The sequence below is a fragment of the Schistocerca piceifrons genome, chromosome 1 (genome assembly GCF_021461385.2).
Source record: "Schistocerca piceifrons isolate TAMUIC-IGC-003096 chromosome 1, iqSchPice1.1, whole genome shotgun sequence".
Taxonomy (NCBI): domain Eukaryota; kingdom Metazoa; phylum Arthropoda; class Insecta; order Orthoptera; family Acrididae; genus Schistocerca; species Schistocerca piceifrons.
Genome location: NC_060138.1, coordinates 629,507,943 through 629,529,377, shown reverse-complemented (window position 1 = coordinate 629,529,377; position 21,435 = coordinate 629,507,943). Strand labels below are relative to the sequence as shown.

The 21,435-nt window shown below is 41.1% G+C and overlaps 1 protein-coding gene across 1 annotated transcript in view; it reads right to left on the bottom strand.

The window, feature by feature from the left end:
- LOC124804717 (cleft lip and palate transmembrane protein 1-like protein) overlaps positions 1-20,979 on the bottom strand; it is a 149,549-nt gene extending 128,570 nt beyond the window's left edge. Inside the window, exon 1 of the mRNA XM_047264994.1 lies at positions 20,682-20,979. Coding sequence (XP_047120950.1) covers positions 20,682-20,837 — 156 coding nt within the window. The 5' untranslated portion in view covers positions 20,838-20,979. The remainder of the gene's footprint in view (positions 1-20,681) is intronic.
- Between the last annotated feature and the right edge of the window lie 456 nt (positions 20,980-21,435).

Here is a 21,435-nt window from a genome sequence, read left to right as displayed (position 1 = left end):
AGGCTCTAGCAAAACACATAGTAAAATGTTTGGTGGCAGCATCTGGGTCAGTGAACATAACAACATTCAGGGAGACACCAGGCACATCTGTGGGAGACTGTGTCCACAGAGGTGTCACACCTTTGCCCACATCTGCAAAGGAGTAGTAAGCAGTCCAATGTTAGTAATATACAATTCCCAGCACTCTTTTTGTCATTTTTTTAGGTGGTCAACCCATACATGACGCTGTTTAAAGGCAGTGAGGTGTTCCATACATGGATGTCACATGGCATTGAGAGACCATCAGTGATCTCTAATAGCCACAGGGATTTCTGAAGTCCACCAAGGTACCATCTTCCCATGGAGATTCTGGGGAATAGGGGATTGCTATGTCTGCTGCAAATAGAATGGTTGTAGTTCTACTATGGACAGCCACCTCGATACCTCAACCTGGGTATGCTGAGGGCAATGACTGATGCAAAGGCATTCCAGTCAGTGCTGCTGAGAGCTCATCTGCATGGACACCCAGGCGAGTGACTCTGAGGAAGGCACAGGACGGTCGGAAAATGATCACTGTCACGCAAGTCATCATGGACTTTCCCATGGATGTAGGGGGAAAGACCAGGGTAGCAAATGGAAAGATCAATGGCCGAATAAGATCTAAATGCTACACTGAAGTGTAAGGGGTACCGGTATTCAACAGACAAAGATTGAGCACAGTGAGCAAAGTTTTGATGGCTTTACCATGGCCAGTGGTTGTCGTTCCACATTTCATTAGGCTGTGGGCATTGAAGTCACCCACAGTGAGGAAAGGAGAGGGAGGGAGGGAGTGGGAGCTGAGAAATCAGTGCAGACAACACATTCTGAGACACTTCGCCATTGGCACTGGGAGGAAGGTACACATCACAGATGGTAAAATCCTGAAAGATCCTCAAACTAAGAGCCACAGCCTTCGAAGTCATACTGAGTTTCGTATGTTCACAGACTCCAGAAATTAAATGCAAACTCCACCTGACACCCTGTGAGAGTCAGCTCAATTCAAAAAAGTCCTGATAGGCATGAGGAGTAGAGGTTCATGCTGGGAACCAAGTTTTCTGAAAGGTAATACAGAAGGTAGGGGAAACACATAAGAGACAGCAGAGGTCAGGCAAATGGTGGAAAACTACTTCAGCTCGAATGGAGGATGATGTATGGATGTGAAGGGAACAAGGAGGCAGGTCATGGTCCAGCATAGACTGCTGCCACTGGTTGCAAGGATACAACATCAACATACATCAGTACCAAAGCATGTTGTGTAGGAGGATCAGGTAGTACAGGTACCACCAGGAAGTTTGCCTCAGGTGTAGAGTCAGAACATGGGGTCTGGTGGCACTGAGACCACCAGAACCTCCATCTTCAAGGTCTCCTTTTTGTCCCTCTTCTCCTTGGATGATTCTGATGTTCGCGAGGGCTTGTCTGGCCTAGTTTCAGGAACAGAGGAGGAACACGAAGCCCTACAACCAGCAACCTGTGGCACTTTCAGCTACAGGCTGATATCTGATTGCAGATCAGCAGAATCCTGAGAGAGGAGTACTCTGAGGGATCCTTTCCTGGTGAAAGATGCCAGAGGAGGGTGTTGCTTGTGGACTGACGTCCAGAATGGGTGGGGATTCAAAACTACCAAATAGTTTGTTAGGGAAACAGTGGGAGAATGGCCCCTAAACAACCAGGAAAACAGGTACAGTCAAGTGGCCCCAAGGGCCCAATGTCGAAGGTCTGAAGGCAAGGATACAAGGATACTGTCACTTTTTTTTTTTTTTTTTTAAGAATGATGTCATCAAAGCCATAGCAAATGTTATAGTCATATGGACAGGTTGCAAATAATCATATTTTTTTCTTGGCCTCCTTATGCATGAATTGGTCAACAGTCTTGTATTCTTGGATTTTCTTTTCTCTTTGGAAGATGGTGCAGTCCAGTGAACAGTGGGATTCCCTGCTGTTGACACAGATGAGGGGGGGGGGGGGGGGGGGGGGGGGCATATGTAGCTTTCATGTGCATCTGAAAGTCACAATCTCTACAGATGGGTCTGGCATTACAACACAAGGACATGTGCCCAAATCTTATACATTTGAAGTACCACATGGAAGGGAAGACATAGGGTTTCATACTGCATCAATACACATACACGCTGACCTTTTCAGGCAGGTTCATTCTACGTCAAAGGAACCAATACTAAAAAGTGTCCCCACTCAACCATATCCAAATCTAATTAAATTTGGTATGTAGGTTCTACATGGTCTTTGGTGGTTATATACCAAATTTGAGTTCAGTATCTTCCGTGGTTGAATTCTTAGGAGATTTTAAAGAGAAGCTACTCACCTCTGCATCATGTATGAAAGCACAAATGTGCCAACTTTTCTAGGCTTTTTTAAAAGTTCTAGCAAGCATTTGGTCATTTGCTTTAGTATAAATAGACAACTTTTTATGCTGAATCGCACCATGGCAAAAATTATGGTTTTAGCCATACCTAAATATAGAGACAAGCCTCTAAAGTGGCTAAAAAATTTGTTGCGCTATTCTGAGAGCCATGATTTGACCGACCACTGCTACTTTTCATATGAGCCAATCGTGCCAAAACTTCAGATGGCTATTCCTACCTATGATGTCTATATATCAATCAAATTTAATTAGCACTGGATGCCCAGGTGAAAAGATATGCATCTGAAAAGCTGGCAAAAATTTTCTACTTGCAAATTTCAGGGTATTTTTGGGGGGGGGGGGGGGGGGGGGTGGGGGGAGAGGGGCAATATCTCAACTGTGTCTTCTTCAACCCTTTTTTTCTTGCCACAGCTGGATAGAGCTTTCAAAGCTATGTTGTTTAATTTCTGGATCTTGCATATTGACAATTTTCACAGTGTCAGTCTTTTGTGCGGTGTAATCTTTGATGTTGACACTGTACTATCTTAGTGTTGAGTACTAAGTGTTTGAATAATTAGTAATTATTGTTGTAGCTGAAGGTAAACACTAAAACAATATGTTTTAATAGCCTAATTTGTATATTTTATATAAAAACAACACTGAATATTGTCTGAAGTCATCACCATTCTATCACGGCAAAAGGGAACTACAGTCAGTTAAGGAAATGTCACCAATTGACAAGGACATTCTTCAGTGTAGGTCTGGGCTTAGTTTTACTGAAGATGCCCAAATTTGTTCAAACCAGAATGTCTGCAACACATGTGGTAAAGAAAGACATATAACCAAGAAGGCCTGAACACCAGTAAACACAGCAATGTCTGATAGGCTGAAGTTATTGACTAATGAAGTTTTTAAACCTGGTCAGAAAATGTGTACCAAATGTAGAAACGAAATGCCCAAAAAGAAACATCCCATCAGGCTAAGCAAGAATCACAATCTACGGAAGACATGGGTGGTGTTGATGCTTGCTTTACTGCTAACACTTCATTATCATCACTTGGAGAATCACTACTAAAGCTTCAACAGATCAGCGAAAGGGATTCAATGGGATACATAAAGTGCAAAGTTCTGAAAGCCCAAGGTAATATTACTAAGGTAATTGCCACAGCTGCTGGTGTGAGCCAAGTAGTTATTGCTCAGATACAAATGGAAGAGTGCCATAAATGTAAAGCAATGGACATCTTAATTGAATAACTTAAAATTAAACTTCAGACTTCAAGCAATAGCAGTACAGTTCAAATTTTGGCCCTAGCCCCAAACAGCTACACTACTGAAAAAATGAGTAAATAATTTGGTGTTTCAACTAAGATGGTGAAGAAGGCTAGGAAACTAAAGACAGATGATGGGATTTTGGCAACAACTGCAAACTGAAAAGGGGAAAAAAGCTCATTGATGAAATAAAACAAAACATCCTCACTTTCTTTGAAGATGACGAGTTTTCTCGTTAATGCCTAGGCAAAAAGGATTCTGTTGCAGTAAGAATATATGGTGAAAGATTCACAAGGAGAAATTCCTACTCCTTTGTAACCTTAAAAAACTTTCACTGGTCATTTTAAGCAATACGGAAATGAACTAAGCCTCCCAAAATTTTGCGAGCTCATGCCGAAACGGTGTAGTACAGCTGGTGCTTCTGTATCACATTCAGTATGTGTACGTGCAATTCATCAAAATGTCAGATTAATGTTGGCTTCAGCAACATCCATTTAAGATGACTACAAGGATTTGATGGAAAAAAAAACTGAGTGCAGTTTGGAATCAAAAAATAGTATGCTCCAACATGGTGAGGAATGTCCAGGAAAAATGCTACTAGAGGCTTTTCTTGAAGACTCTTCTACAGACTGATCCTGAAGAAACGCTGGAATACAATCAATGGGTCCATGCTGGCAGACACACATTGGAGACTTGCCAGAGAACTGTTGAAGATTTGATGGAGGCACTGGTTTTGAAAATTATCGCTTTAAGAAGACATCACTTTGTGTCAAAACACCAAAGTTTATATCTTAAGCAGCTAAAAAGGAATCTTGCAAAAAATGAATTAAATATATTTATAGATTTTGCTGAGAATATTAATTTGTTGTTCAGGATACTGTGCAAGGATTCCATTGTGAGAATAGTCTGGCCACATTTCATCCATCTGATGTCTATTTTGATGGCAAAGAATGTCAGCATATGAGCATTCGTATGGTCAGCAACTGTCCTGTCATAATACCATTGCTGTCTATGCCTTTCAAATAAAGTTGATAGCATATTTAAAGACAAAGACTCAAAACATTAAGAACATTTACTACTTTAGTGATTATTCAGCTGCTCAAAATAAGAATTTCAAAAATTTCATCAATTTATACCTGTATGAAACAGATTTTAGCATCACTGCCAAATGGAATATTTTTGGAACAAGCCATTGGTAAATTGCCTTGTGATGGCATTGGGGGAACAGCAAAAGGACTTGCAGCCTGTGCTAGTCTGCAGAGGGCCTTAGCTACCAAATATTGGCTCCATATGATTTATTCAAATTCTGTGATGATAGTATTCCAGGTGTAAAGTTTTTTTATGTACCAAAAGAAGAAATTGAAAAAATCCTCCAAGATCAAGAAACCAGGTTTACCATGGGACATACAGAATCTGGAAGAAGAGAAAATCAATTAATTGTAATCAGTTCAGAGTAAGCACAGTTTCCAATGATGCTACAGTATTCACAGTTAACACCTTCGAAGCAGATGAAGAAATTCCAACAGTCTCAATTCCAAGTATTGTATGTATGGGTTGAAAATGTGAAGTTTCACATGAACAAAAAGACGTCCTCATCACCTTTATGCACCCACACAGTCATGCTAGTTCCTTCCACTGGCCGACTGCTAAAGATACCTGCTGGATTCCTGAGCAACATATCTTCGTAACTTTAGGAGCCCCATCAACATCATCACCAGGAAGACAATACAGTTATCCACAATCTGTCATTGACAAAATTGTAGAAGTGCTTAATGAAAAATGGAACTGACTCTTTAGTATTTTTGTTCTGCAAATTTGCTGTGTTTTGTACTATACTTGTTTTTATGTCATGTGTTAAATTAATGTTTGAAACTGACTTATACAGTCGAATAAAAATAATTAATTGTGGGACTTAATGAGCAAAATATTTGACTTTTAAATCTTCTCCAAGTGCTAAAATAATAACTTTTGAAATGTATTCTTACTCATCAGACTGAAAGATACAGAAATTAAACAATATTTCTTTGAAAGCTTAAAGCATGCTTTATCCAGCTGTAGCAAGAAAAAGAGGATTGAAGAAGAAACAGTTGAGATATTGCCCCCCAAAAATACTCTAAAATTTGCAAGTAGAAAATTTTGGCCACCTTTGCAGATGCATATCTTCTCGTCTGGGCATCCAAAGTTAATTAAATTTGGTCAATATATAGACATCATAGACATGAACAAGCCTCCGAAGTTTTGGTGTGATTGTTTCATATGAAAAGTAGCAATGATCAGACAAACCATGGCTCTCAGAATAGCGCAAAGAATTTTTTAGCCACTTTTAGAGGCTTGTCTCTATATTTAGGTAAGGCTAAATTCCTAATTTCTGCCATGGTGTGATTCAGACTAAAAAGTTGTCTGCGTATATTAAAGCAACTGACCAAATTTTTGCTAGAACTTTTAAAAAAGCTTAGCAAAGTTGGCACATTTGCACTTTCATACATGATGCGGAGGTGAGTAGCCTCTCTTTAAAGTGCTCCAAGAATTCAGCCACTGAAGAAACTGAACTGAAATTTGGTATGTAGCCACCAAAGACCGTATAGAACCTTCACACCAAATTTCATTAGATTTGGAGATGGCAGAGTCAACACCATTCTCCTGTTGTTCCCACTGAACACAATGGACAAAATGCATCCCCCATCACACCAAATTGCCACTTAACTTGTTAACGGTCTACAAAAGGAGGTCACACTGGAAGATGATACCCGGTACCATAATGAGACTGTCATGGAGGATGACTGTTACAGGCTTATGTGGTGAGTTTCCAGTGCAGGCATCATCAGTGCGAATCCTGGATGGTCAGCGGGCTACCACGCACACCACCCTCACAATGGGATGGCTTTGTTACAGGCAAGCAGTGCCCACGATTGAGCAGAGGATGCTGTTTTAATCAGAACCAAACCACTTTCCATTTATAAGTCACTGCTACCTCTCCAAACCTGTCTTCAAGGCATGCAACAAAGAGTAATGATTTTGTGGCCAGAAAGGAATCTTCATCACTCCTAGAGCATACTTAGTATTCTGGGGAGTATTTCTCCCCCTTGTTTCTTAGCCCTACATTCGTCCCAAAGTGTAGCCAGGTGGGGTCACATCTCTCTGCATTGTAGTAATCTTTTCCTTCAAAAGAGACTGCAGGGGCCATACAACCACCATCAGAAGAAAGTTTGCACTTCTTCATTTGTAAGTCATCCTCCTTGGTGCCACCCACTCTGAATGGGGGCTCTCTCCACATGTGCCACCCAGCCACAGCAATGGCTACCTGGTCTGGTAACTATTGCTTGGACTCCCCATGCCCCAGCCACTTTGGAGACAAACTCCTTGGCATATGTGGGGATTTCCAGTGTGATCTCTGGATGGTCAGGAAGCTACCACCCCCATCACCCCCCACAATGGGATGGCTACCATATTAGTTTTGTATGTATCACTTTTGCCAGAAAAGAATACTAGAAAGATAGAAAGGCACAGACGGTAGAATGTACACTAAGTTAAGTGTCCTTCCCTGCATGATCCATCCTTCTGTAAAATTTGGCAGAGGAATGGTAGGTAAAACCCAACAATGGTGACATTGTAATGAAGGGTGAAAAGCTGTATAAAGTGCCAGAAGAGAAAAAGATGAGTGCCTAAAATCATAAACCAAATTTAAGTATGGATGGCACCAACAAGACAATTTGATGGAAAGGCAGAGAGGAAAAAAGAATAGTAGGACAGATCTGTAGCAGAAGTAGTGCCACAAGTGCCAGGGCCCCACGTTGGCCAGGGGCCCAATGGTGGGTTAGGCAGACAATCTGCAATGTAAAGTACAAAATAAGTTGTAGTTACTGTGTGTAACGATGTTCCTAGAGACACAACTGTAAACTGACGTCACACCTTAAGTGAAAACCACTCAGATAATTCAATGGAAATGACAAGAAAACGTCAAGTGAATTAAGCAGGATATTTCTGTGCCATCTAGGAGGTAACTCAAAGACCAGAGTTGACAAATACACTCCTGGAAATTGAAATAAGAACACCGTGAATTCATTGTCCCAGGAAGGGGAAACTTTATTGACACATTCCTGGGGTCAGATACATCACATGATCACACTGACAGAACCACAGGCACATAGACACAGGCAACAGAGCATGCACAATGTCGGCACTAGTATAGTGTATATCCACCTTTCGCAGCAATGCAGGCTGCTATTCTCCCATGGAGACGATCGTAGAAATGCTGGATGTAGTCCTGTGGAACGGCTTGCCATGCCATTTCCACCTGGCACCTCAGTTGGACCAGCGTTCGTGCTGGACGTGCAGACTGCGTGAGACGACGCTTCATCCAGTCCCAAACATGCTCAATGGGGGACAGATCCGGAGATCTTGCTGGCCAGGGTAGTTGACTTACACCTTCTAGAGCACGTTGGGTGGCACGGGATACATGCGGACGTGCATTGTCCTGTTGGAACAGCAAGTTCCCTTGCCGGTCTAGGAATGGTAGAACGATGGGTTCGATGACGGTTTGGATGTACCGTGCACTATTCAGTGTCCTCTCGACGATCACCAGTGGTGTACGGCCAGTGTAGGAGATCGCTCCCCACACCATGATGCCGGGTGTTGGCCCTGTGTGCCTCGGTCGTATGGAGTCCTGATTGTGGCGCTCACCTGCACGGCGCCAAACACGCATACGACCATCATTGGCACCAAGGCAGAAGCGACTCTCATCGCTGAAGACGACACGTCTCCATTCGTCCCTCCATTCACGCCTGTCGCGACACCACTGGAGGCGGGCTGCACGATGTTGGGGCGTGAGCGGAAGACGGCCTAACGGTGTGCGGAACCGTAGCCCAGCTTCATGGAGACGGTTGCGAATGGTCCTCGCCGATACCCCAGGAGCAAAAGTGTCCCTAATTTGCTGGGAAGTGGCGGTGCGGTCCCCTACAGCACTGCGTCGGATCCTACGGTCTTGGCGTGCATCCGTGCGTCGCTGCGGTCCGGTCCCAGGTCGACGGGCACGTGCACCTTCCGCCGACCACTGGCGACAACATCGATGTACTGTGGAGACCTCACGCCCCACGTGTTGAGCAATTCGGCGGTACGTCCACCCGGCCTCCCGCATGCCCACTATACGCCCTCGCTCAAAGTCCGTCAACTGCACATACGGTTCACGTCCACGCTGTCGCGGCATGCTACCAGTGTTAAAGACTGCGATGGAGCTCCGTATGCCACGGCAAACTGGCTGACACTGACGGCGGCGGTGCACAAATGCTGCGCAGCTAGCGCCATTCGACGGCCAACACCGCGGTTCCTGGTGTGTCCGCTGTGCCGTGCGTGTGATCATTGCTTGTACAGCCCTCTCGCAGTGTCCGGAGCAAGTATGGTGGGTCTGACACACCGGTGTCAATGTGTTCTTTTTTCCATTTCCAGGAGTGTATATTCTGTGTTGTTACCAAGTCTAGGTTATACTAGTGACAAGAGGAACACATTTCCATAGCTCATTTGTTTCTTGAGTGGGCTCTGAAGTGAGTAGTACAGTTTGTGTCTCGAGGACGTGGCCACTAAGGGCCAGAATAGTGAAAGCATTAGCCAATGAGTTTTATTCCCAACTCTGTAATTAGGCCTACTGGTTAGAGCATAGTTTCCAGCAGAACTCAAATGCACTTGCTGCAAATTAGACACCATAAATCAATAACTGTCACCATCATTTCTGTTTTTCTCTTAAGCATACTGCAAACTGAGAAGCTGATTCACCAGATGTGGTTCACTTTTTCAGATCATCTCCAATGGTTATGCTGTAAACATTACAATACGTAACAAATATTTTGATCATTATAAACTTAAAAAAGATTTGTTTTGTGAATGCTGTGGCTGGCACTAAACCCAAAGCAAACACAAATAAAATGCGCAACACACACAGCATTGATTGCAAAATATGGGTATCTACAGGGAACAGCTGAGTGGATGGCAGATGGCGTCAGGTTGTCAATGGCTGCTGCATGCCAAGAGCCTCTGGGAAAGAAATTGTTTTGATGTTGATGGAGCCAGGAGCTTATTTGTGACGTACTTCTTGAAAGGTTCGTTATTACTGATGGGTTAGAAAGTGTACCAAATTATGTTTGAAGTTGCATTGGGGTGATGTTTGTAGCAGATAAATGAACTTACAGTTTTGAAACTAAGAAAGGGTAGTTTGCAAGGAAACCACTTTACTTGACTGAAAAAGTTGTCTAAAAAATCCGTGTGAAAATAAAAGAAGCAAGTGTGTGCAGATTACATTCAATTCCAGCTTCTGCTAACATGACAGGAGAAGTAGTTTTCATCAGAATGCGGAAAAAGAAACACAAAAAATTCTGGCAGTAATGTTTAGAATATGTTGTCCTTAAGGAAAACTGTCATTCAGTCTATAAAAACCAAAAGAACTAAAAGTATCAACTACTTGAATACTTTCAATGTTGTTGCTGGTGATGCTTTGTCAATACAAGTATAAAGTGTCTAATGAATGAACATTTCAATTTGCAGTACACTTACGATGGAAGAAACCAAAGTAACAATAAGAATTACCTTGCAGTATCATCACGATTAAAATTTATCTAAAAAAAATGAGTTGGTGTACTAGTTCATAACATTTATGTTTGTTTTGGTGGTGCATATGTTTCTGTGAGTGTATCTACAACTGCCATTTTTTATATGACCTACTAGCTTTTTTCTTGTGTTTACATATTGGATTTTGTGCATCAGAATCTTATGAGTGCTGCTTCAGTCTTATGAAGTAGAGACCCGAATGGAAAAAGAGCTAACATTTGTGCCACATTGTGTGATTGGGATTTAATAGAGAGATGAAGGCAGCAGTGGCAATTTGAAACATTTGTGTGTGGGACGTGCGTCATTGTAGAAATCACATCATAAAACTTTTTTTTCCTTAATTTCAAGAAGGATCATTCTGACAGGAATGGACATTCAGGAAGACCTAATGATTTTAATGAAGGTGTACCACATTGCAATCACTAGAGTGGATGCTGGCTGGCATCAGGTGACTGACTACCACTGCTTGGCAAAGAAACTCTCAAGTATAAATTTTTCTGATCTCGATGGAGCCATGAGCTTATTTATAGAAATGCTTCTGGAAGGGTTTGTTATTACTGATCTTTTAAAAAGTGCACCAAATTATCTGTGAAGCTGCATCGGAGTGATACTTTTAGCAGGCAAATCAACTGTAACTGAAAAAATTATGAGCAAAATCAGCACAACAACTCAAGCTGAAGACAACACTTCCCCCAGAAACCTCCATTTCCTACAATGCTGCCACATCATGTAGATGGCCAAACTACGAATTATGAATAGCGCTTAGTTTTATTGTTGCCTTAAATGAATGACTCAGACTTAGTCTGTACACCATCTACCTAGGTTTTGTGTCAAAGACCCCACATATCTATCAAGCACATGGTCAGCTATACTTTTAAACTTGAGCCACAGTTTTCCAGTTTCTCTCCAGAGTTAAACATTTCCATTTCCTCACTGAGATATGATACTACTGGTTCTTCCTTTAATTTGTTGAACATATAAATTATTCTACTTGTTTTTGTTGTCCTTTGTACAATTGTAACCATTGTTGCTTCAACTGCTTCATGGTCGCTGATATCAGTTTCATTGTGGATATCCTCAATGAGTTCAGTTCTATTAATCACCATTAGAACTAATACATTTCATGACTGGGCTTTCAAAATACCTGATCTAGGTAGTTTTCAGTGTCGCATCAAGGCACAGGTCACACAAACAATTTGGACAAAGGTGTGGCCTGTGTTACACAATCAGGACATTGATGACAATGCGGACTGAGGTCTATTAAGTTACCAATTGCAGTGTGAGAGGGAGGAAGTCTCTTAGGATGCTTAGCACAGGCAATTTTTGGAATGGAGAGGAGAAGTAGTTGGCTTCGTGGTAGCAAATAAAGATGCAAAGACTTAAGAATTTGATTTCTGAACAATTTATTTGCCAATAATTCAGCCTTATTCACAAAGGTTTCTTACAGTGACTTTATGTCTTTGTAAAGTGGTGAGTACACCCTACCACTCTGTCCTTTCTAGCAAAACTCTGTTGACAACTTCTATCTTTCAGTATCAGAAATGAGAACTCTGCTTGCAACTCATTCCAACAAAACACAATTAAATGTTTTAATCAGAATGGGAGACAAGTTCCTCTTTATATTCTCACACAAAAAAATATCAGCTATTACTCATTGTGACTATACACACTGATTCAAAATAGGAGACAAGTGCAAGCCACTGCTTCTTCCTCTATTCTGACAAATAGAAAATTTCAACTATTACTCACCGCTACTACACGAGACTCTACAGAGTCTGTTCTCTACTAAAATTAGAAAACTGAAGATAACAACTGGTGTTGGATATTTATTGGAAAATCAGTTGTGCTCCCTCAAATGTGTTCAGTCTTGCCATAGTTCACTGCAGCAGCATCAAAGGGTCACTCTATAGAGACTCCAAGACTCAGCTGCAGTACTGCTGCTTCTTACGAGGTGCATTCAAGTTCTAAGGCCTCCGGTTTTTTTTCTCCAGACCGGAAAGAGATAGAAACATGCGCGTCGTTTTAAAATGAGGCTGCGTTCATTGTCAATACGTCCCAGAGATGGCAGCACCGTACAGCAGATGGAATTTTACCGCCAGCGGCGAGAATGAGAACTGTTTTAAATACTTAAAATGGCGACGTTTTCCTTACTTGAACAGCGTGCAATCATTCGTTTTCTGAATTTGCGTGGTGTGAAACCAATTGAAATTCATCGACAGTTGAAGGAGACATGTGGTGATGGAGTTATGGATGTGTCCAAAGTGCGTTCGTGGGTGCGACAGTTTAATGAAGGCAGAACATCGTGTGACAACAAACCGAAACAACCTCGGGCTCGCACAAGCCGGTCTGACGACATGATCGAGAAAGTGGAGAGAATTGTTTTGGGGGATCGCCGAATGACTGTTGAACAGATCGCCTCCAGAGTTGGCATTTCTGTGGGTTCTGTCCACACAATCCTGCATGACGACCTGAAAATGCGAAAAGTGTCATCCAGGTGGGTGCCACGAATGCTGATGGACGACCACATGGCTGCCCGTGTGGCATGTTGCCAAGCAATGTTGACACGCAACGACAGCATGAATGGGACTTTCTTTTCGTCGGTTGTGACAATGGATGAGACGTGGATGCCATTTTTCAATCCAGAAACAAAGTGCCAGTCAGCTCAATGGAAGCACACAGATTCACCGCCACCAAAAAAATTTCGGGTAACCGCCAGTACTGAAAAAATGATGGTGTCCATGTTCTGGGACAGCGAGGGCGTAATCCTTACCCATTGCGTTCCAAAGGGCACTACGGAACAGGTGCATCCTACGAATTTGTTTTGAAGAACAAATTCCTTCCTGCACTGCAACAAAAACGTCCGGGAAGAGCTGCGCGTGTGCTGTTTCACCAAGACAACACACCCACACATCGAGCTAACGTTACGCAACAGTTTCTTCATGATAACAACTTTGAAGTGATTCCTCATGATCCCTACTCACCTGACCTGGCTCCTAGTGACTTTTGGTTTTTTCCAACAATGAAAGACACTCTCCGTGGCCGCACTTTCACCAGCCATCCTGCTATTGCCTCAGCGATTTTCGAGAGGTCAAAACAGACTCCTAAAGAAGCCTTCACCGCTGCCATGGAATCACGGCATCAGCATTGTGAAAAATATGTACGTCTGCAGGGCGATTACATCGAGAAGTAACGCCAGTTTCATCGATTTCGGGTGAGTAGTTAATTAGAAAAAAAATCGGAGGCCTTAGAACTTGAATGCACCTCGTATTTACTTCATGTGTCTAGGTTACCAATTATAATGCAAATTTTCAATAACCAGCCAGAAGGATGGCTTTGTCATTTGCTATGATAAGGTCCGCCATTTTGCAAGATTTGCCTATTTTTGGGCATATTATTAGATGTCGATGACCTTGTATTGCAGCAAACTCACAGGAATCACTCTCTTTATATCCCCATTTTCTCAGGTTGATACTCCACCACTTCACACCAGTTCTTAAGTAACCTCCATGTCTGAAATAGTAGATTACTTCCATTAGCCAGTTGTTCTTTAGACTTTATTAGTGTGTGATTAATACAGCTCCATTTAGCCTGATTGAATACTGAATGGCATGGCAGAAGCATCCACTTCATTACCCATATCACATTGGATTTTCACTCTTTTTTTACTTTAAATGGTATTTTCCCATTTACTAGAGGGCAATGAGCTATCCCATCAGGAGTTGTTCCAAATAGATCAGGTGCCACAGTTGTAGAGACTTTTTGCTAACTTCCACAATCACCTGCTGTTTTGCTTCATGTAAAGATTTGTTACCAGTTTGGACCAAATTTCACTTGGCACTTTGATACTGCTTCTAGAACCTCTTTGCCTGCTTGAATACTGTTTTCTGAGAAAGGATCGTCATGATTCACTGATTCACATTGCTCCAGAAGTTCTTTAGAGCCTCCCTCCAAGCCCATAACGTATTCAGTTCTACAGCCCCTCGGCATGTACTTCCTGGTCCTGGACTTTTTTTAAATAACAGAACAAAGTTGTCATAAGAACTGATATATGATTCCAATTGCATGATTTCTCCATTCAATTCTTCTGTAAAATCAAGCCATTCTGCTCTCTCTCTCTCTCTCTCTCTCTCTCTCTCTCTCTCTCTCGTCGAATTAAAATGTCCTTTAAATGGAACTACATTGAGTCTGATAGCCACAATGATTAATTAAAGTTGGTTTGTGTTGATCTCTTAGTATTGGGTTTCCCATATTTTTTATGTTTGGGCATTGATTCTGTCACTTACAAATATATTTTCTAGGTCGTATCCTCTGTGTTAACTTCCAGCAGGCTGTTTTGCGTCATGTATTACTTTTAAATTCAGTCCTCCTGTTCGCTCTTCTCACCTCTCACTATTTGTATCTGTTTCATAGTAACCTTTGGCCACGCTATGAGAGTGGAATTTTTTTGGCTCCTTGAAGACGAAGTCTAAGGATTTTAATACTCTCACCTGTAATGAGCATTTCTTTGGATCTTACACTGATATTTCCAGGTCTCCTACAGCTGTAATTATCTGGAATGGATGGAGTCATCTAATGTAAAAAAAAAATAACCTTATGTGCATGCCACACACATTCAGCTACTGGGGTAGCAGCCTCTGATGTGCAGTGCATATTTGACCCAATTCGGGAAGGGGGGGGGGGGGGCAGGGGGACCCTACAATTATCAGCCCAATGGCACAAGTCTAGGAAGTCACAACCTGACTTGTCACAGAAACTTCAAAGTGCCCAGTTCAAGCTTTCCACTCGACTAAGAACCAGACTGCCATGATCAGTTCTAAAGAAATGCTGCAAATTGTTATCTCCACCAAACCTCTGATCAAGTCTGGTCCTGCCAGTCACTGGAATCATTCAAGTATGACATCTGTGCCCTCACGACAGGTATTGTTTGTTCCAATATGCTCCAAAGTTTGCAGTTAGCTACACCCAATTCCTACATGTTGGAGGTGGCTGCCATTTATACACACTGAGTGCACCTGATGTCTCTTTCCATCCCTTAATGACATTTCCCTACGGAGTACCATTATTTGCCATTTGTTTCAACTGCTGATGATTTGCAGACCCCTGCTGTTTTGCATTCGCCTCCCCTTGAGATAGGACACCACAGGTTTTCCAACAGTTGAAGGAAGTCTCAGTTTCAGCGATAGACGGAACCCCAAATTTGTTTATTGGGGGATCAGTATAACACCATTAGTTCTCCATGGTTCCTGTGTACCCTGTACAGAATGCCTAGCCCTACCACTTAAACGTCACCCCCAATTAAGCAGAAAAGCAGCGATAGATTTCATAGTCCTTGTAGACAAGAGAGGATTCACGGGAAGCAATAATAGCATTTGAGGTATTTTTGGTAACTCTGGCACATGATTCATGGTAACCCTCTCAAAACAACCATTTGCAACAGCTTCCAATTGCTTGAGAGTACTCATGATGATTTCCAGCTGCTTACAAACATCAACTAACAGTAGACAGCATTCTCTGGCTCACTTTAATTTTTTTGAATTTTCTTTCCTACTAAAAATGCTGTTCCAAGATGGTTGATTACCTGAGCAGTCTACAAAGCAGTTTAGTTTGGAGCCTGATAACACTTTCTGTTTCCCATTATTTTTGCAGTTTAGCAGTGGACATGTCCTCGATATCTCTACAACGTACAACACACTTACTGAAGTTGAATGTATTATGCTTTTCTACAGCAACAGTATACTAATCAAAATTCTTCCAGTTCAGAAAGGTGATAGTGTGCCAATATGTAGCAGTTTCAACCAAATATGCTTGAATGGTGTTTGACTGACTTTACTGTTCCCGCAATACTTCTCAGTGTTTTGTTGATGTGGAAGGGGGATTCTTTCTGAAAGGCTCATCTTCTCTCTCTACCAAAGTAAAGACATTCTAACATTGTTGTGCCCTGTTACAATTACCAAGGTTCAATTTTCCTAATGAAATTCCAGGGGGATTATTATGTTAAACCTTCTTTGTTGTGTGAATGTTTGTGATCTCCAACAGTTCACCCATACTATTAACAGATTTGTTTTTTAGTTTGTTAGGTTCCACGAGATCTACAAAGTCCACCGAAGCATAGCTGCTTGCCTTGGTAAGCCTTACATAACTGTGCTGCAGAAGGTTCTCCAAGTGTTAAGACTTGCAGAAGATGAATGTAAATAGTACCATAAATGTTCAGAGCCACATGTTCACTAGAGGATTGTAAGCATCCCGGGGGGCAGCAGCCAATGGAGTCACCTCGTTTGTACCCATCCGCAGATGCTAGAACACAATCACAGTGCTCAACTAAAGTATTACAAAACAGTGGCATGTTGATTTAGGTTTCAGCTTGTTGTGGTAATGGATGAATGTGTGTATTAACTATATTTTGTTTCATATTTGATTGGAGTGGACTAATGTTTTTAATAGATAGACTTCACAAGCTAAAAGTAAGGTAAGTGAGCAAAGATCAACAAGATACCAAAGGATAAATCTACTAATTAAGAAACATACTAGCAAGAAAAACGGGGAGGCGGGGGTGAGAGGTACCACAGTTGTGAGGGGTTGTTAAATGGCCTCATACTATAAACCAATCTTCGAGTGGAACAGTACCAAATCAAAACCTTGCAAATAATGGGGAAACCAAGGTGATAGAAACAATATTGGCACAAGCCTAAATATGCCAGGAGTCTCAAGCCACACAGTAAAACCTGTGACCCACAACACGAGCTTCGATGTGTTATGGGCTACTGTTGTGTGCTACAAGTTTTACTGTGTGGCTTGAGACTCCTAGCTTGTTTACGCTTGTACCACCAATACATTGCCTGTTTTATCGCCATGGTTATCTCCATCATTTGCAAGGTTTTGATTTAGTACTGTTCTACTTTGTGACTGGTTTATAGCATGAGGCCATTTAACAACTAATTTTTTCAATCAACTGTTGCCTCCCCCCTTTTTTTTTGTATCTGTATGTTCCTTAGTTCATGGGCGTACTGGGTGCCTTGTTGGTCTTTGCTCACTTACCTCACTTTTAGTTTGTTCCACCCCTACACTATCAAAATTGCTACATATAAGTTCCTATTTGCGTGGGATCGTTATCTTATAGAAAGGTTGATAGCATGATACTTTATATTCCCAGGGTAGTAGTATTACATTGTCAGTTGAGATTTCAGAGGCCTCCCCTTAGTTAATATGGATTTCAGGTCTTTGTTTGTTCCGCCCTAGTATTTGCCTGCCTTTTAACTGATGTAAGGGACACAAAGTCATATCTTTTTATTTTTGATTTTGTATATAACATATGATCTAGAGCTATTTTATGACTATTTCTCACATGTTTTTTTGCATACTGTGATTCATTTAATAAGATGTCAGCCATTGGGTTTTGCATTTAGTTGCATTTTTTGATGTTGTGGCAACTAATTTTGATATATCATCAATTGTGATAATACTTAGGGGATGGATACACACACTATCATGTATTTCATAAGTTACACCACAATGTTTAACTTTGAATGAGGGTGGATCTTCATAAGAACTAGGGTGTTTCTCGCCTATAAGAATTATGTGCTTCTGATTGTATATTGTCTATTTATTGTCTTTTGTAATGTTCTGTTATAATTCTGTGATGTTAAAATAGTTTCAACACTAACCAGCATGTGTACATTACTTTTTTATGCTGTATGCGCACAGGTACTTGTCTTAAAGTTTCTAATTGCATTTTGTAGATTTTAAGCACTTTTATTATTACACTGCTTTTCTGTAAGGTCCACTGTGGTATACCTTGATATACATACTCGTTCTAATTTGTTGGGGCCTGAATGTCATGTACTGAAATTATGAAACTGCCTGTCAAAACAAAATAAAATAACTTCACAAAATGTACAGCTGTCTGGCAATTTTCCTGGTAAAATGATACAATGCAGGTTAATGCTGGGAAATGTAACTTTTGTGATTGCTAAACTTCAGAAGTCCCCATGGATAAATGGGAAATAGCCTAATTATGAAAAATTTTGATGGTTTGTTGTGTTGTGCATCACAGAAAGAAGGTACTATGAATTTGTGGTGAGTTTAATGTAACCTCTTGAAGGAATCTGACACGAAAAGGATCTGGAAGTTCTGTTAGCCACTTATAATTTAGTACCATAATGAATTTCCCAACCTGAGTTACTCAAGATAGTAGTACCCTAATATATAATGTATTCAAACAAAATGTGGAAGTTACAGAAATACATTCCTATCTTGTGAAACACAGACTCTCATATCATGAAGCACAGTTAGTAACATTACATAACTCTGACCCCTGTACAGTAAAAAAACCTAAAGAAATCCATGAGGCTGATTAATGACAAAACAACTGAAAATTTTAAAGGAAGCTTCATTTACACTGGCTGGGTGAAGTGTACACTGAGCCTAATGCTAGCTCTTAATACAACATATTTCTTAACAAGTTTCTATCCAATTTTAAGAGCTGTTTTCCTAAAACAATAAATAATGCAACACTGGGAGGCCATTAAAGAAATCTTAGATTACCATAGCTATCAGTTTATCCTCACAACAAAAATTAAATAGCCAAAACAAGTAATGACAGAGAAATACTTTCACATTATAAACAGTACCGCAACATAATAAGAAAAAAAAGGTTGTGGGATTTACAGTCACCTATTGATGTACTGCCTGTTGGCTTTTGTCTTAGGATCTTTGCCCAACATTTGTTCATTGATTTTTCTGCTGTTTCACCAACACTAGTGGCTGTCATTGTCAAAGGTTCACCCTCCACTGCCGGCAGTGGGCTGTAGTTGAGCCCCTCCAGAGATTATATGTACTTATCGCACCAACATCTGAGGTGCTTTCCATAGAAATTGCTGTCGTGGTTCTCCTCTTGTTAACTGCAATGGTCATTCACAGCAAGTTCCATTTAACTTGAGGCTTCCTTCTTTCTTGCTAACACTACTAACATGACAACACTTTTAACAAGAAAGCAGAAAGCCTCAGGGTAAACAGATCCTGGATTCCCATGCTGCTGTGAACAACCATTGCAGGTAACAAGGAGTGAACCACAGCTCAAATGACCAGGAAAAGATTCTCAGATATGTTGGCACAACAGGTACACACAACCACCAGTTGCAGGTTCAGCTCCAGTCCTCCACCAGCAATGGATGATGGATCTTTGACAACATCAGTCACTTGTGCTGGTGAAATACCAGAAAAATTGTGAAACAAGTGTTGACCAGACACTCCAAGATAAAAGCTAACAAGCAATACATCATATTAAGCGAAGTTGTAAAAACACACATGTGTACCAGATTTGAAACTCCATCCTGAATTCTGATATTACAGACCTCTTGCTTACCATGAGCTGTATCTGTTGCAAACAATGGGGTAGGTGAGATCCTCTTATTTTCCGTATGCCTCTTTGGTTCCTTCATTGCAAGTGAATATCATTTCGTTTTCAGTTTTTGTTTCTTTGTACTTTCTAATAAAACACAATTGTATAGGGCAATATAGTTTGTCATGACAGTGACTATAATTTTTCACTGGCCGATGGTAATAGAGAATGAAACAAATAAAATGCTGCCAGAACACTTAAAAGTCAGCTTCATAAGCAGATAAAGAGTATGTATAAGGTACATACATATCATGCCAGGGTTTACTGACACATGACAATCTTTATATCTAGGAATTGTTTACCAGCAACTTCTTCTTCATTACTTATTATTTGTGTAGTACATGCTTGCCCTGTTTGTCTATACAATGAACACATCTACCACTTGTCCATCTCATTAGTAAGGACATATGCCCATTAAATGCACACAGTGCCATGAAAGTGCCTCTTACCCACAACATGATATGTCCAATTTTCATCTTTCAATAATACACCCTTATCACACTCCGATGAGATGGATTTATTCTACAGTAACTCCTTTTTACATGTTGTAAAGACATTATTATTATTTAGTCTTTTTTTGTAGTAGGCCTACTAGCTAAATTGCTATTTCACTAACAATTATGTGCTTATTTAACGAATTGGAATGTCATTGAATTTTGTCAAACTCGTGTCAACAAATAAATATGCACGCATAAATATAAACCTCAAACCAGAAGACACTCTGAAGACATTATTTCAGTAGATCTACGTGGCACTCATTTACTACTACACACGTGCACTGCATTTTACAGCAGTGCACAATACCATCTGGTAAACCACACATACGTGACCAAGACGCACCGTATCTACAATAAAGGCAAAATAATTTCCTACCACGAAATGACCAACAGTCATCATCATGACAATAGCTTTCACCGTAGTTCGGGAAATGTAAACAAATCTAAACTCGCTCCGGTTTTCCAGACATATACATCCATGAACCTGGATTACAAATCAATAAACATAATTTCTCTGACATTTTTGTTTCATTATTAGCATACTTACATGTAATTTCGGTTTACTTCTTAGAAATGACGGAATGCAACGTTCGCCTTTACCACATGCCGGTGGCACAAACAACTGCGCTAATGACCACACTGAATATGAAATATATCCCAGGAAAACACCAGATAGTATAAGTGAAAACGATGGCCAACGCATATTAGCTCCTCTGGTACGGAAAAACTAGGATGTTACAGTTTTGGTATCGCTGTCATTCACTAGCGTCATTGAATGTTTACAACACTCTGTCGCAGATGTATGGGTGCTACACTTGACAATTATCCTTGGTATCTAACAGGTGAGACAGTCAAAGATCCACTGCTCATGCGTCAACGAACAACCTTATTGGTACGGACTAAAGGCCCGTCCACACGCAACGATCTGTCTGCGCAAATGTCTGCGCACATCACATCTGCGCAGACAGATCGTTGCGTGTGGACAGAAGATTTGCACCAACCTGAGGTGTGTGCAAACCTGGAAGTTGGAGTTGGAGGTTTGAGCGAAACCTCTCAAATCTGTGGGTTCAAACCACATCTGCGCAGACAAGTTGGAGCGTGTGGACAGGAGATCGCCGCAAATCTGGCGCGAAACAGCTGTTTGCTCAGTCTAGTGTTTGTATTTGTGCGCACAGGGCATTAAAATGGCTGATACTCGTCAGTGTTCTCGAGAGTTTGTTAGTGAATTCATTGATATATATAGAAACCACCCATGTTTCTGGAAGATTAAAAGTAAAAAATATAGTGACCGAGACAAAATG